We start from the raw sequence: 17885 nt of genomic DNA, 5'->3' as shown, positions 1-17885 counted from the left end.
TGCGCACACAAAGGAGCTTATTGTATAACTGTGCCTCAGTTTTAATGAACCAGCGCTCCTGCTCTCACTCACTCCTCCCTCTTCAGTCGGTGCCCTCCCCTGCTCCCGCCTCCCCCCATGAATATCACAGTGCTCTACCCTCATTATTCATGAGCTGGTATCAGCGTCGTCATGCGAGCCCACACCGAGGAGGCAAAAGGGGGGAGTGTCTCAGCGAGCGAGAGTCACAACTCCGGCGTGCGAGTGTGTGCATGTGTGTGTGTGTGTGTGTGTGTGTGTGTGTGTGTGCTTGAGTCTGTGAAATAGAGGGAGCGGGAGAGAGGAGACACGCCGGCTGATGCTGCTACTTGTACCACTGCTGAAGCGGCTGCCACACTGTTCACATCTGAACCCTCGTCTGTCAGACTCAGCTGGAGCTCTCTGTTCCTTTTTGAGCTGGGGTTTGTTTCTGTCCGCTTTGCGTGTGTGAATGGGATGGCTGAAAGAGATGCTTGCTTAAGGAGTGACTGATGAGAACCAGCGCTCCGGTGTGGAGGGTGACCCCCTGTGTCCGTACCACCACTACTCGGGGAGAATTGGACGCCTGGCGTTTCCACGACGACTATAATGGGCTGCAATCTGTGCACTTTACAGAAGCGAGAGGAACACTACAAGCTGCTGTATGAGATTGCACAGGTGAGCGGAGGCACGGCCGACTCTGGCATCGATGTTGTGTGTGTGTGTGTTGTATGTGGTTCATTATGCGAGCTGTGCTGAGAGCAGTTCTAGGCTGCTGCTGCTGCTGCTGCTGCTTGTTTTTGGAAAGAGGTGCCTCGTAGCGAGTGTTTTGGGGATAAATACTTCAAATGAAAGTGAGGCAGCATTATGGAGGAAGATGCTTTTTGCTCACCAACAGATGTGTTTCTAAGCACTTGCTTAGAGAGTAGGTAGTGTTCAGTCCATTTATCAGTCATACCCTAGTACAGGAAATATTTCACATGATGTATTTTTGCCAACTTTTAGAGTCCTCAACAGAATTTCTCATTGAACATAGTTCCATTCAAAGTTTTCTTTCGGCACTTCTGGTGTCACTGTGAGACGGGTCAGTGTTGTGTCAGCAGATTTGTTTTAACTTCTCTGAGAACACTTGGTCTTATTGGTCTTGATCTCGTCTCTCAAACACATTATGCATTTATGCAACTCTTTACATTTTCAGAATCGTTCATGATTTGTTTGACGTCTGCAGAATAATTCTGCATTTTTGCTGAGAGGCAGATGGATAGGCAGAGGGCAATATCTCGGGTTGTGGGTAAGCAGATAAACAAGCATTCGCCTCACCACCTCCACTCTCTCCCTTCAGCCCCCTTCCTGTGATAGGCTAATAATTGTGAAGCTTAGTGTCTCCTGGAAGTGAGGTAGTGCTCACCCTCCTTTCCAGTAGCGCCTGCCTTCACGCCACTGTGATCACAGCCTCATTAGCCGTTTTATACAACCATCCTGTGCATTAATTAGACGTGAAATGTGTCTCTTTACCCTTGTGAAAAGACGGGATAAGATGAAGAGGGGGAGGTAAACTAGCTTGGGTTAACCACTGCCTGTAGCGTTCACCTCGTGTGCAACTTGAGACTCTGCCAAATTCTGCCGCTGGACATTGTCCATCAGATTTAGAGCTGCATGAATGGCCCGGAGAACGCCGTGCTGCAAGCTCCCTAGATCAGCAGTGAAGAAGGTTGCATTCACTAATGGTCTGTTTAATATTAGCAGACAGACAGCATTGTCCAGGGACCATGCAGGATGAATAGGTAGCCACCGAAGTGCCTGCCTCTCCTCAGGAGGACCATAAAAATAGTGCTGTCTTGGTGCTTATCTTGGCTTTGTGGCTCTCTCCGCACCAGTTGTTAAGAAATAGCGTTGACTCCTTTTTCTCATGGTTTAGCTGGGGGGGGGGGGGGGGCTCAGTGTCCGCCAAGTGGGCCAGTCTCCAGGGCACACTCACTGTTGACAGGAGGCTCTCTGGCATGTCTCTCCACCCACTGATATACTGAGCCGGTTCAGGCGGGAGCTGCAATATCAGCACCTACTTTCTGATCACCGCTGTGGGAGGTAAGGCAGGAAGGATATAGAGCATGGAAGATAAAGACTGGGATGGGAATAGAGAGTGAGCCGTTAAAGATACAGTTGTTAAAGAAAGTGCTAGGGAAAAGGGAAATTAAGGAAAGGAGCAAAGGTGAAATCCCACCAATGCCGGGAGAAGACGAAAGAGGGAGGAAGGGAAGTAATTAAGTAGACTTTTTGGTTTGAAATGCTGTTTTATCAATAGAAATACAACACGTACATCACAGACAAACCACCTCCTCCTCTCACTCTCATATTCGTGCACACGCTCACACGTGTCCGCAGAGACAACAAAACAAGCAGTACACCACTCGGCAACAGCACAGCAAACGCATTAAAAACAGCAACACAACTGGCAGAAATGAACAGGGACGGAAGACAGACAGGGAGAAGAATCTTCTCCAGGGAGCAGAGCTCTCCCTGCAGCTATAAAAGTGTGTCGCCATGTCTTTGTGGTCAGGAGAAGTGTGTTGTGACAGCAGGAAGCCGCGCTCACACCGCCGGCATCCTAATCCTCTTTCCTACATATTGTCTCATCTGTCCGGCTTGCTCAGCTCTCACCCTCTCTGTTTTTTTTCCCGTCCTTGCTCAATCTTTTTTCTCCCGCCTGTCTGCTGATCAAAAACACACACTCACCTAGACATAGATACACACACACACACACACGCACTCGGCACTCTACTCTTTGATTATGCAGAGTTGCTGAATGTGTGTATGCAAATGAGGTAGAAGTGGTTTCCTGGTGTCACAGCGTGACTGACCGGCCTTGCAGCAGGTTGATTCGAGGAGCCGGAGTCATTCACAGTGGTTGGTTAGCCATCTTCCTCCCCTTCCCTTCACACTCAGGAACAATTTTGACACTCTCTCCGTCTGCCTGACCCTACTAGCTGTGGGAGATTTATGACTAGCTGGCTCCCTCAGTCTCTCTCCATTCCCACATTCTCTCTGTTCTCACGGCTCCGAGTGTACTGCATGGAAATGTGCTCACCTTTCTCAGCTGGCCTGCGAAGCTATCTCACAGGGCTGACATTTTTTATTTATTGTATCAGCTTTCTTGCCTGGACACAGGAATCTTCCCATAGCTTTGTACTTTTTTCCCACCCCAACTCCCACTTTCTTATTGTTATATCTACGACTGATCATCCCTTGTGCATGATTTTTTTTTTTGTCATTCTTTCTCTTTTTTTGATTCCTCTGATCTCTGTGATTACCTTTTGTTTAAACCTTTTGCTCCAGCCTGCTCTCTGCTGGATTCCACTCCACTTAACCTTCCAATGATTGGTCACTGTGTGGAGGAGAAGAAGTTGGAAGGTTTTTCTCATTTTTGGTCAACAAGGACGAAACCTTGTTGAACCTATTCACTTGAGATCCAGCGGCTCTCACGCTTCGGTCAACCAGACTCGTATTGCTTGCATTATAAACCAGGCTGCTGCTCGGGCCATTTTTGCAGACAATAGCATGCTGTAGTAGATCCGCTCTGTGATCTGGCAGAGCTTTGTTATTCCCATTGTGTCCGTGAGCTCCCCTCGTGAGTGTCACACATTGTCTGTGCACCGCTGAAACCCAGTGATGTGTGGCTTTTTTTGGGGGGCTAATTAGCAGGATGGCAGATGTTGATGAGCGGAGCAACGCAGCGTAGCTCAGAGTTATGTGGGTCGTATGAGATTTCTGCAGTGTGCAAGTGTGTTTCTGCATTAATGGTCCGCATTGTCTTTTGACAAAAGCCTTTTTTTGCAAATAGGGTTGCAATCAAAACAAAGGGACTCAAAAAGACCAGCTCGTTCTGACTCGTCACATACAGACGCTCGTCATCTACTCGGGGGTGGCGGACTAACTTTCCCTTTTCTCAATTTGTCGCACCAGCACATGATTGGGTTGCTCCCTTTTGGTATTAATCAATGGTGGAACTTTAAAAAGAACTGTACTAAAGTACAATTTTGATGCTACTTTTGTACTCAACTACATTTCAGAGTGAAATATTGTACTTTTTACAATGCATTGCAACAGTAGATGAAGCCACCCAACAGTATATAAATGATTACAATTATTGCTGCCCGCTACAACATTACATTGCATTGCATGTTTCTGCATCAATAATAATAATAATCTATGATAATGTAGTACTTTGTCGTGATTATATACTTACAGTCTTTTACTTAAAGCCACTACAAGGAACTTTCATTTTGTGTGGATTTTGGTGGTCCCTGTGGACGAAAGTGGTAGTGTTTCTGAACACCCTTTAGAAAACCCCTCATTTTACTGTAACAGGTCACACAGTCTTCCCCAATCAGTCCTGGTTCAGGTTCTCCGTCCCCCCAGAGGGCCCAGCAATTCAACCTGGGCCTCCAGCAGTGTTGTCGTTGTTGGCTCCCAGCGGAGACCGGCAGAGCAGCGAGGCGAAGCTGTGCTCCTGGTCGGAGGAGGAGACGTGGCAGAATTTCTGCTCCGCATGTATAAATGCTGTCCCGTAAGCACGGGGCTGTGACGAGTGTGAGCAAGGGGGGGGGGGGGGTAGACAGGAGCTATTGTCTCTGCTCCGACAGGGGCACCAACGATAATGATTATCAAGCACTCGCATGAATGCGAAAAACATGAAATTTCAACTTGCATACTGATCGCATATGTGACCATTTGTGTCACGCTCCAGGAGCATTTCCTCTGAGCGTCTAATAATGAGGCGATGGGTTTAGAATGTAGTAACTTCAAAGCCCGGTGAGTCTCATAGAGACGATAGCGGTTGCCTTGTGCGCCGGTATCAGATGCCGAGGGGCGTGACGGAGCCTCTTATTTGACGCCCTGGGAATGAGAATGGGCTGAAAAGACTCCTCTAGGTGTCAGCGGGTAGCGCTGATGATGAGCCACCACTTGGTAACAGTAGCAGCCAGCCACTCTTAATGTTGCTGTGTGATACATTGAGCACAGACCCTCTACATGTCATGATCCTGTTTAGTAATTGTCCAATGATCCTGGCTTTCTTTTTTGTTGCTAAGTTTTGAAAGCACCACGGCCAGTTTTATAAGTTGTATTAAACAGGACCAGAGTCACTCTCCGCTGCATTTGAGAAATAAATGGAAAGCTGCTTTCCAGCTCAATGAGGCACAGCGGTCTCTGATAACTTGCTGATGCATATGAATGAGCATGTGAGACACACACACACACACACACACACACACACACACACACACACACGCATCTCTCTACAGGAAACAAAAACACTGTCTTGGTAAATATTCTAACTATAAAACCAGAAAGCTGTGTTTATTAATGTTAGAGTGTGACAGCGCCCATTAGTGCACTGTAATGGAATCTCAGAATTTTAGGGATGTCATGTTGAGCAGTGTCACCAGGTTGACGGGACGGGACAGACAGACAGACAGACGTGAAGTGAAGTGAAGTAAATCTGAAATTCATTTGTTCTTTTGGGTGAAGCCCGGTTCCCTGGAGTCCGGTCCGGCAGCGGGGGTGGATATGCTCTTCTGTGTGGTGGCACCACATGTGAAACCTGTGGACCGGAGAAGGTCTAAGGAGGACACATCTGACTTGCTGCTGCTTCTGCGACACCACCGGCCATGTGTGTAATGAATATGCATTCAATAAAAGGTTGAGCAGCTATCACAAGAGCCAGGCGTTCTGAGAACAGGGTTGTCAAGCTTCACCGGGCTGCATGGGTCATCACATACAAAAGCCAGCAGCCAGAGTTTATATTTGTGTTATCTGTGTGAGCGGGGGCATTAGTTTTGCATTTAGTCTAAAGAGCTGTAATGTGGGAGAGGAGTAATCTTGAACGTCTAGGGCTCCGACAATAATAGTTCATTCTCTGCTCAGACAATGTAAGTTGACTTACAGTTAGAGCATTCCCAAAGCTGGAACGGTCGAGGAGCTCTCGCTGTTGAATCAATCAAGAAAGTCAGGTGATTTTGTGTTGATAGTAATTATGGGGTTCCTCAAGGAAGCATTTTGGACCCCATCGTCGTTTTTGTTTGCTGCTGTTTTATCCTGTTTTAAGAAGCACTTTGAGTTGCATCTTTGCATTAAAGGTGCCGTACATTATAAGGTATTATTACTAAAGGTATATAAAACGAGTATTTTTATGAGAAACGGTCAAATCATCAAGCCAATTAAGGCTGTTTGTTGGTCATTTTAGACATTTCCGGGTATCTCTGTGCTTTAGGAATTAGCGAGGGGCACTTTTCACTATTTTCTGAAAAGCTGTCAGATCAATTAATAATGAAAAAGTGTTAGTTAAAGGCCTATTTTGAAATTGGAATCTACTGCAGATAACACTTCTGGAACCAGCAGCCCTTCCACTTCACCTCTATGAGCATACCTGTGCCTGTGATGGCTTTGATGGCACATTAATGCTGTCGAACCTTGCTCTCATCCCCCACCACATCTTCAGCACTATCTCCAGACAGTTAGCTACAAATGCTCCCATCCATCTTATTTTTCCATTATGGTTTTTTGAAGGATGTCCCTTAACCATTAAAACTGATAGGAGTGAAGAAAGAGGAGGGGGGGGGGCGGGGGGGACGTGCCGCTTGATTGATCTTGTGTCCACCTGGGGAAGATTAGCCCCAAATATAATCTGACCTTTCAGGGCCGCTTTTGCAATTCCCATGCAATACAAAGGTCCATGTTTTTCAAGCTCTCTTCAGGTGCATAGGCAGCCAGATGGACGGATGCATACAGCCACAAATCCTTTTCATGCCTTGCTAATATAAAGAACCATATTTCTGAGTCAGCCCCATTACCCATCATCAGGTTCCGGTGCTCTTTCTTCGCTTCATCCTGCAGCTTCTAGCCATAAGCCTGATTTGTCCGCCAACCATGTTTGATTACAACACAAATGGATGTCTGCGAGCTCCACCGCGGTCTGTCCCGGGGTTCCCCTGCCTCTGAAATTGAGATATAAATATGCTGAGATGATTTTTTTCTACTCGGGCTGTTTACAAAGGGTTAGTATTTACGTCCTCGCTCTATAGCTCCCCTCTCAGCTTCTAATGCTATTCTCATACTTATCAGGTTGAAGACTCTGCAGACAGTGTTGCGTAACCACAACCTCACACTGGCTGTGTAACTGGAGATTCTCACAAGTTTAATTTTGTGTGAATCACACATTCAATCGCTTGGCTGCTTCTCTATAACGGATAGCAAATATGTACATATATATATATTTAATTTTTTAAAACACAATGTTGTGTTGGATAAGAAAAAGTTAGAAGGAAGTAAAAATCCAGGTCACACATCTTGGATATGTGCACTGTACTTCTCGGATACAGATGATGCTACTTTTGCCGCAAGACATGAAGTCAATAAGTTTTATCAGTCAGTCCACTAAATCTCACCGAGGAGGAGCAGGAGGGATTTAGGAGGGAGATGATAAATTGACCTTTTCCTTTTCATCTGTTTCTTATCTCAATAAGAACCCAGCTGACCTTTTCAGCCCTCAAATCAAGTCTCCAGGCCTCCTTGTCTCCTTCCGCCTCTCCAACCCCAACATGGACATAGCTCTTCACAATTAGTCTTATCTCCTGTGCTTCCGTCCGTGCTGATTTATTTCACTCGCAGCTACCGCCAAGTAAGAGCTGCACAAACAAACCATGACACATCATTTACCTGAGGGAACTGAAGCTGTTCATCAGAGAACAAATTTCTCCAACATATCGCTGCTGGGAGTCGGCTGTAGAAGTGCTTGTTTGCTGTCCTAAGGTGTTCAGACAAGGGCTGTGATAGGAGGTTATCGTCTAATATACCTGCACAGAAACAAGAAACCAATTATAGAAGCAAACAAAGTCCTGGAGGTCATTATAGCTACTCATTCACCTTCCTTTTTTTAACAATTTCCATCACCTCATTAATTCATTGGGATAAAAGTAATCTCACTTTGGGTAAATCTCACTTAAGCGGATGAGGATGACATCAGCGCGGCGTCGTCCATGAGTAACACCGAGCCTTGTCTCAGGGCATGTTTTACTTTCACATGCTAATCAGGATCAAAGGCCGTCAACTTCAATCAGACTGGAGGAGCGACGGAGAAAATGAACTACATGCCCGAGTATCTCAATGCCAATCCACGGTGAACCACAGCGTCTATTTAATGAATTGAACCCGGCGTAAGATGACTCAGGTGTGTGTGTGTGTGTGTGTGTGCGCGTGTGTGTGTGTGTGTGTGTGCGTGCATGTTTCAAAAGCTGGGAAACAGCATGCTACTGTGTCTGGGGGGGTGTAAAATATTTTCTGTCCTCTTCTTTTAGTTTTTTACCGTACCTTTGCCGGTAAACAAAGGACAAAGGAGCCATATTTTTCTGCCCCCATTATTATTAGCCATGACTTGTGGCCCTCTGTATAACTCAAAACATGACATAATGCATTTCAAAGCAGCTAGTTATTCCCTTTACACACACACATCACTGGTGTGTGCAAGTATGCATGTGTGAATAGATACGTGTGTGTGTACACTCATGACTATCTGTGTCCCTGTCTAACTTGGTTTGTATCTTAGTGTGATTGCTATGTGTGCATGTGTGTCTGTGGTCGCTTTTATGGGAAACTCTGCTCTCAACTTCTGTCCTTTTGTGTTTGAGAGAGTGTGTGTGTGTGTGTGTGTGTGTGTGTGTGTTTCTCATGAGTAGAGTGAGAAAAGACCTGACAGCTTGTGCTTTTCCACTACAAACATTGGTGAAAAACAAAGAGCTATGGGACGCACACGGGGGGTTGTGCATCTGCATCCAGGGTGCCTCTTAGCTGATTATCTAAGTTTAAGCAGACAGAAGGGCCCTCATTAATTTATTGCAATTCACGAGAACACATCTTCCCTCTTCCTCCCAATTAGTGGGGATTGTATGCTGGGAAAGACAATTCCGCTAGAAACAGACATGAGAACCGTAACAACTGTGAAGCGATACCTAAAGCTATGAAAACACGAGTGATGGGGTCCAACACAACACACAATTTTCTATCAAAGTTTGTGTAATTTTGCATGAGAGATGTATGTATTTGTACTTTTTCTGTGCACTTGTCACTGGTTATGTCAGTAGGGTCTTATTGGAAAAAGTGTCCAAAAAAAAATGTCCAATTAACAAACTGGAATCCTATTAGTTGTGTTTTTATTGTTTTGCTTTGTGTCACAACATAGCTAGGATTGGAAAAGTCTTCCACTGCTATGCAGCAGGCCAACTTTCTTGGAATTTATTTTTTTCCCTTCTCTCTCAGCGTTAGATATTAGTCTTTTTTGTCAAGGAGGAACTGAAGAAGAATTTGGTGGTCAAAGCTCACTGTCACACGCATATCTAATAGGATACAATGATGAAGTGATGACATTTTGGACATGCATAGATGTAAACTGCAACGTAACTCTTTGGCAGAGACAATGAAAGAGAACTATAACTGATTTAGTTCGTTTTTAATCAAAATGAGCTTAGAATCATTCAATCTCATTATTTCAGAAGGTGCTAACAAATGTGTTCATTTTCAGGATACAACACCAGTGAGCATTGTTACAGGATAAGTAACTGCTGAGCTGCAGAAGGCCTCATCAAAAAATATACAATATATTGTCTTCATTTACGTGTGAGTCAGAGATGTGCATTTTTGCAGGTGCTTCTGGATGGTGATAAAAACAAGGTCCTCTTTTCGCTGTGAAATGAGGGAGGACCTGACAGAATACACAGGCTTGCTCTTATCTGTTCCATTCAATGTGTTCACCGTCCAGTCCCCCCCGCCAGCCGCAAGATATCAGCTCCAACATCACCGCTGACATTTGGAGAAATAGGATGGTGTCAGGACCGGGGCTGCCTGTGTGATCTATAGTCGATAAAAAGAGGTGACAAAGCCTTGAGTTCTTGTGGTGGCTACCCTCAGTGACGGCCCTTTTTCACTCTTTTGTCTGTCTTTTACACAACCTTCAGTTTTTTCTTTTTTTTTTACACATTGCTCTTACTTTTATGCTATATATATAACCTCCTGTGCGGTGGCTCACAAGGTGTGGATTGTCTCTGACAGGTCTGTGTGTGAGAGGGCGACTGATTCTGTAGCAGGTCAGGAGATCAGTCTGTGTGTGTGTGTGTGTGTTGGGGGGGGTGGCACTGGGGGTGTCAGGGTGACACAAAGCCCCCCCACGGGTGAGGGCAGCTATGCTGGGTGTCACTCCACAGGTCAGCGGGCACCCCCTGCAGCTCCCATGATAAGCCCGGCCTGACAGCGGTTTGATGGGAAAGGTGACACACACTCACACCTCCGTGCTCCCCAGCTCATAGAGCCAGGCTCTGGGGAGGAAAGCGATAAGAAGCTCCATGAATGCAGCCGCTGCAGTGACAAATCCTAAGAAAACACGAGGAGGATCCATATCAGCTTTTATTAGCCCAGAGCACAAAATCCAGACAACAAGCCCATAGCTGTGGAAATACAGCTTGAGGGTTTTCTGTTCTCAGTTTGCAATGTGGCTGAGTGTTTTAAGTCTACAGTGGCGTGCTGAGCTGGGGCTTTATCATTGCCGCTGCCGTCACACTGACACACTGACACAGTTCCAAAGGCCTCGCTTTTAATGAGCTGCGTTTGCAATGAGAGCATCACAATGGCTTTTTAAAAACTCTAACCTCTCTCAAATGGAATCAATGGCGCAATGTAGGGTGAGTTTCAGTTGACATCTCGGTGTAAATGTAATTCAATTGGATTGCAAAATCAATTCAAAAGTCCAGTTGCATTAGAACTTGAAATAAGCAGGTCTTTGGGTTAAATTGATTTGCAAGAAGTGTTTCACATAGTTTGTTAAATGCTAATCTCCATATGATAAATCATGTTTGTTGCAGAAGAATGCAAAAATGAAAGTGCCGTCTTTTTAAATTGAGGCACGCTTCATTTTATATGTATCAATATGAACATGTGAGAGAAATAAAATATTTTTACAAGACAACACATTGTTGTGAAAAAGCAGCTCGCAGAAGTTCACAGCAGAAAGAAGATGCAATCTTTGTGAGGTTGGAATGGTGTTTTCTCCCCTGCAGCGCTGCAGTCAACCCAGCACCTCCCACACAACCCAGATCCTCTCACAGTCAGACCTCCTTCCTCACAGCCTCAACACTAGCAGGCAGACTGGTACACTGAGGAGGGGGCCACCTGCCTTATTCGGCCCCCTGTTTAGTGGCAACGTGAAGTTGTGCTGAGAGATTTAGTTGAAAAAGCTTCAAAATGTGTTGCTTTTGACTTAAGGCATTGTCATTTCATCACAAAGTCTTAAAATGCATTGGTTTCACCCAAACAATACAATTCTGTCTCCATTCTTACGGAGTTGCTTACCAAGAACATTTTTTACCTGCCAGAATAATTTATAAAACGTACTTCATACCAGTATACATTTTTTTATAATGTGTCTCTGGTGAACCCATTACATAGTCCACTGGTTCAGGACAACCCACCTGGGAGCTCCAATCAATAGTCTGCCTTAGGGTGAAGTTAGTCTTTTCTATCTTGGTCAAATCACAGTTTGAATCGTTCTTAATCACATGGGGCTAATATGCCCTCCACCATGAAATATAGTTGCAATTCATGATTCACATTCCGTCCCAAGGGAAGGAGTTTTGCGTATCTCTGGGTCCATTTACAACACAGTGCTGGTTGAGGTTGTTTAGTATAACATCTGTTGTGATTTTTTTTGCACTGGTCTGGAACCTCCATCTGGGTGGAGACAGCCGGTAGACCCAGAACATGCTGGAGCGATTACTGCACTTATCCTATCTGGCTTGGGTAACACTTCATGTTAGCCCAGAATGAACTACAGGATGGGGCTGCAGAGAAGGATGTCTAGCCACCTCGGCCTGGACAAGTAGCAGAGAAGCGGTTGGATGTGCAAGCCTAAATAAATGTAATGCACTTGAACTTAGACATTTTTGACATATATATATATATAACTTACTCTTTCTTCAAAAGTCAAAACTGTGGCTGTCACTTGGCAAAAGCCAAACTAACTGTTGACAAACTGTTTATGAATGTACAGTATCTGAGCCGAAGTGGATATGCGGACTTCCTTTGCCTCGATCCGGCTTTGCTCTGGGGTGATATGTGAGCGAGAGAGACACAGATCAAGAAAAACGAGACTGGATGATGTCAGGGGAGCGCTGAGTAGTATATTAGTGTCATTGGCGTGTCACCAACTGTGAGTGTCATCGTTCCATGTCAGTTTCTCTCCATTGCTTGTCAAATGTGAAAAAGGAGTGGCTGCTGTCATCACACAGACACGCTGAGAGCTCCCTAAAAAAAACAACAGACAGTGACTGATCAGTGCCAAAGGACCACAGTGGAGCCCCAAAGCTTGCTTCAGCCAAACATACTCAGCAGCAAATGATGCTTTATTTAACCGTAAACAAGGTCTGTGATTTATGCAAGTTGCATACACTGCGTATGTTTGCATAAAAGGTCTGATACCGCCATCATTTTTATAGTAACCGCAGTTTAAGTGAGTTTGATTTGGAAACAGTGTTTTCCTCAGAGGCGTCGGGCGTGCCTTTGGCACTGAGGGAACCTGAGGGAATAGCACAGAGGTAATCGATACAGGAATGTCTGTTTTTAGACACTGAGTGCATTTTAGACTGTTTGTGAATTAATCAATTGCAGAACATGTTTTGCGATGGAGAGAGAAGGGGGTGGGATCACGATGGGACGCTTCCTCTACCTGAAGGCTGCGATTCATCAGGGAACTGACACTGTTTAAAAAAAAAGAAAAAGGCTGAGGAGCCAACTGATAGCTAGCTTCCACTTCCCATTATGCTTCTCTGTGTTTGTGTGTCTGTATTGTGTGTGTGCGCGCGCACACATCAAAAAGCATCACATAATGCTCTTTCAGCTCTCCACTAAATTTTGCTGCTCTGGGGAGAGAGTTGTATTTCAGGAAACAATACAGTCTGGAAATATCCTGGATGCTTGGGGAAAAGCTATCACACTCGCGGGTTCTTTGTACAGGAATGAATTTGGCAGTCACACCACTGAGGGAGTTCCGTTTTCCTCCCCGTCTTTGTCTGACAAGTCTACACGACCACAGCCCAAACCTCAGCGAGGGCCCCAGGTGAATCTGAGATTTATAGGTCTTCTTATGCCAGAAAATGGCCACTCAAGGCTGAAGCCTACAACAGAGGACAAGTCCTCCTCCCTCTCAATAGGAAACATTATATAAATACAGATGGCATATAAAAAGGCAAAACAAATTTTTGTAGAAAAAGCAGGCTGTATAATTTGGTTAACATTACTACACAATGGCATCCAGGACACAGTGGACGTCTATGCTTAGAAGGGAGGTCACTTGGGTTGTAAATGCAAACCACTAGAAGGACGGGCATACGGGTTCAGGTGTTCAGGCAATTTAAAGATAAATCCATCTGCAGGATTATAACAGGTAAATCATGAACGGTGCTCTTCATGTATAATGCCTGAGGTGACTTTAAATGTTGATGGTGGGAGAGAATAAGAGCTCTCTCATCTGTGAAGTGACACATTCTGGCTGTAGCATGTGTTTAAGCAGCATATTTATTAATGAATGCTGTATCTGCTGGGTGAACAGGTGGGTTCATTTGAAAGTCAATTAGATCCGGTTCTTTTTTTTTGTATCTCCTATATCATAAAAAACAAAAATTGACATTAGCTGAAAGATAGACCACAAGAGGAGGTACTTTGCAGTAATAAACACCTTTTCTTTATACATATTTTTCGAAAAATGGAATACTCATGTTCAGCAAATCAGCTGCATTGTTAAACATTTTGGAAAGTAAGTTAATTAAGATTCCACTCTGTATGCAAACAATAAAGCAAAAACCATAGACGATTAGCTTAGCTTAGCATACGGGCTGGAATCAGGAAAAAACAGCAAGACTGGTTTATCCAAAGTAAAAAGTAAAAAATCTGCCGACCAACAACTCACCAGTTCACACATCATATCTTCTTTGTTTAATCCATTCACAAGCAGAAATGGGAAACAAAAAGTTCTTGCCATTTTGTGTTGGTTGTGGTGTTGCTTTATGACGCAATTGCATCTTTGTAGACAAAATGCAAATTTGTATTTCAAACCAACACAGCATGTGCTATTCAGTGCAGCTGACCTAATTTTCAACAGACATTTTGATACATTGAACGCAGGTGTAATTGATAACATGAATAACGGTCGCACTACATTCAGGTGTTCCAGTTGTAGGGCCCTGGTGGTGTGCATGCGGACTCTCTAGAATGATTTACTGGCACACTTAAATTGGACAGAGCCGTTATTAATTAATGTCACAGCTACACCTGTGCTTTTTCTGCAGTAACAAGTCAAACTGTCTGCTGACGGAAAGGTCTGATTCTCCTAAAAATACATTTTGTGTGACTTAAGTATTTCCATGAACCGGTGGGGAGGCTCTTTGTTGAGCATCATGCTGTCTTCACATGGACATATTTCTGCACCCACTGAGCTGTTATCCTCCCGTGCTAAATGTTGGTGTTTGGCAGAGCATTAAATGTGCAAAACAGAAGAGAGAGAGAGAGATGGGAAACCAAAAGTGCCAGATGTGTGCGGGCTTTAACAGGTTGCCTTACTGCTGCTTGGGAACAATTAGCATTTGTCATGACCAACTTCCACCCCAGCACCAGTCTGTATGTTTTGAACACAGATTTAATTTCACTTGCAATATGGTTCATATTTTATTAGCTTCACTAATTGTCTCCATCGACAGCCCTCCTCCGCCTGTTTCCAAGTCATAGAATTATTATCAGAAAAATCACAGTGGAACAGACGCTTTGCTCCCGAGCAGTTGCGCTCATCTAATTATAAAACACTAGGTAAATGTTGAGCAGATGCCCTCCACCAATACACACACCCACCCCCCTCCCTGCCTTCCAATTGAGAGAGACATTTGGTCTCATTCTAGTGTTACATTGGCTCCACATGGAGTGGTGATCCTTGCCAAGTGGCTGCCGTGGTATAAATGAACCTAATCGCTCGCCAGCTCTACATACCGTCCGGCAGACGAGAACAAAAGAAAAACTTCCCCTTCAGCTAAAGTGGTGCGCTACACCCCGCCGCGGTGGCTCACTTCTAAAGCTCGTATTGTGGAGTTTTGAAGTCTGCAGTGAGCAGGCATGAGTGTGACAGTGTCAAGAGGATGCTGCACTACCATCTAATGAATAATAGCTTTCGTGTCCTTGCACCTTGCATTTGGCAGGGACGTGCCACAATCAGGCAGCTATTAGTGGTGGAAGACAAATAAGGAAATTAGACAATAGGGGAAAGACGGGGAGACAGAAAGAAACCAGATCCGATTCCAGCTCCCTTCACTTCCCACATGCTTGTCATCGCTTGGTTGTCATTATTAGTCCATATTCAACTTGTCCCTTTTGATAAAATAGCTCTCTTGCTGTTGCAGATGCTCTCCTTAATTGCACATTTTGCTTGACCAGTTATAATGAACTGCTTTGCTGGCAATGCCTAATTGTACCTGGAATCTAGATAGGAGTATTAACTTCCAAGTAGTGCCATGATTCAGTTCCAGGAATGTCTTGCCAAAGCGTGCAGAGAACAATGGAAATAAAAGCCCATGAAGATGGCTACGTGTTACATTACTTACGTTAAGTTCCTGTAGGGGAAAAGCGGGATTTGTTTGTTAGGCTGCTACTTCCCCTTCGGTGTTCACATCTTTCTCCTGGCCTCATTACCCCTCATACCAAACACCCTGTTCTGTGGAGGCAGAGCAGCTGTCATTTCTATGTGGCAGGAGAGTCTCTCCTCTCCACCACAGCCACAAGTGACCTGTTCTTGTCTCTGAGCCAGGACAGATGACAGCCCCGCTGCAGCCTGTACGGCCCCGGTGTGGGCTCCGGGTATAAGCTTCATTGGGATCCAAATCATGGCTGTGATTGCACTTAATAGCTGATTAAAATTTTATCTTGGCCTCGCAGTGGCAGGGATAAAACCTTGTAAAACAATAAAGACTTTGTGCACAGGTAGGATGAGTTTGTACGTGCACACACACAGAAACAATCACATGCTCGTGCACACGGAGCATCCATTACACAGCCGGACGATAAATCTGCCTTGGAATTAACCAGTGAGTAGTGGCTGATTGCTGTAGCGGTCCCCTCTCACTCTCAGGAATGAGAATAAATGAGCGGACGCTGCCATGAACAATCCTTTATTACACCCATTAAGCGGAGGAGCCCGAGCCTTATGAAACAGGGGACACCAAACACGCAGCCCAGTCGTCACATACGTGGCCTACTTATGGTTCTCATGACAGTGTGAACACCCCCACTACCCCCATCATCACCACCACCACACATGCATACCATTACCACATTACCAACCGCCCCCAATCTCCCATCCGTTTGCACAATCAGTGGATGCACTGCAGCCGTCTGTGCACTCCTTGAAATGTCAAAATATTACTGAAGTGCCGGCTAATAAGTGCAGCTCTGGAGTGCCTCCACGAGCTCAATATGTTCATCAACACATTTTTTTTTCCTTCTTCTTTTGGAGTAACTTCAAGCAATGGCAGCATCATTAATCAGGAACTTTGCTGTGTATTGCCTGTAAATCATTTCAGTCATTCCTGGATGCACCCTTCAAACAACAACAGCGCCAGGTGTTGTTAATCAAGATTGGTTTGTTTGCTTGTTTTTTTGCATACATTAAAATTGCCAGGTGGACTACTTTTCCATTAATGTATTCTCCATCAAGAGCACGGTAATGTTACAGCTCATTTACTGTGCAAAGCTTCAGGTCATATAAACATGTTTTGACAGGTGTTTCATTACATTCAGAATATGGCTGACATTGTTTGTTGCATTTTTCTATCAGAGGTTACTTGATCTCTGCTGTTAGACAGCGATGTAGGGACTTTTGTTTGAAGCACTGGACTGTGTCATGAAATCTTAAGTATAGCAGTTGGCCTGTAGAGCTCTAATGCCATTTCATTGATTTTAATACTCCATGACAAAGCTTTATTTGGTAATTTCTGTCTTCACTTGTCACTTGTCTTAGAGTGTTTTATAATACATTTTACTAATGGGAATCAAAATGTGATGCTTGGCTCTGAAGAACAGGAGATAAAATGTTGTGCCAAGTCCGGCACAGGGCCAACACAATGTTATACAAAGACAACGTATAAAAGCTTTGTTCCTCAGCCAATATTTAACCATCATCATAATGTGTCCATCATGATGAAGTCACATTGATAATATGGATCTCAACTAAACCTTTGTGAGACAGCCAGAACTCCAAGCAAAGACTTGCTTAATAACATGAAACTGACTCGCCACTTTTTCTGGATATAGGATTGACGATGATAAACGGCAAACGTTCTCCAAATCTTTGCCAGACAGCTAGGGGCAAAATTTAACAAAACTTCCAGAACTTGACACATAAGCATTTCACATTCAACCTTCATCAGTTATATGTATAAGTCTGCAAACAGGCGTAAACCTCCTTGTCTGAAAAGTGAAGCCAATGCGAAAGTGCCTTACACTTGCATTCTTTCTAATGGCCAGCAGGGGGCGGCGACTCTAGTTGCAAAGATGAGTCTTATCGTATAGAAGTCTATGAGAAAATGACCCTTCATCTTATGTGATTTATTAACTCATTAAACATTGTAAACATGAGTTTATGATCTCAATCAGTAGTTTCAAGTTTTCTTCAATACAGAATTATGGTCCCATTTAGAGTAAAAAAGACGATAAAGCAGGGTTTGCTTTAGGGCGTGGCGATCTTGTGACATGTCGCTACCACGGCGTTGTTCGGTCACGGAGTTGTCACAGTGTGTTTTCAGTTCATGAAAGTT

General features: G+C 44.5%; 1 protein-coding gene across 1 annotated transcript in view; it reads left to right on the top strand.

The window, feature by feature from the left end:
• Window positions 1–606: 606 nt before the first annotated feature.
• The window catches only part of LOC306699195 (PDZ domain-containing RING finger protein 4), a gene marked incomplete at both ends in the record, with an annotated part of 45586 nt that continues 28307 nt past the window's right edge, over window positions 607–17885 (top strand). Inside the window, one exon of the mRNA XM_079163726.1 lies at window positions 607–675. Within this exon, the coding sequence (XP_079019852.1) occupies window positions 607–675 (69 nt within the window). The remainder of the gene's footprint in view (window positions 676–17885) is intronic.

Source organism: Pholis gunnellus, assembly GCF_910591455.1.
Source record: "Pholis gunnellus genome assembly, chromosome: 7".
Classification (NCBI taxonomy): Eukaryota; Metazoa; Chordata; class Actinopteri; order Perciformes; family Pholidae; genus Pholis; species Pholis gunnellus.
This window is presented reverse-complemented; position numbering and strand designations above follow the sequence as displayed.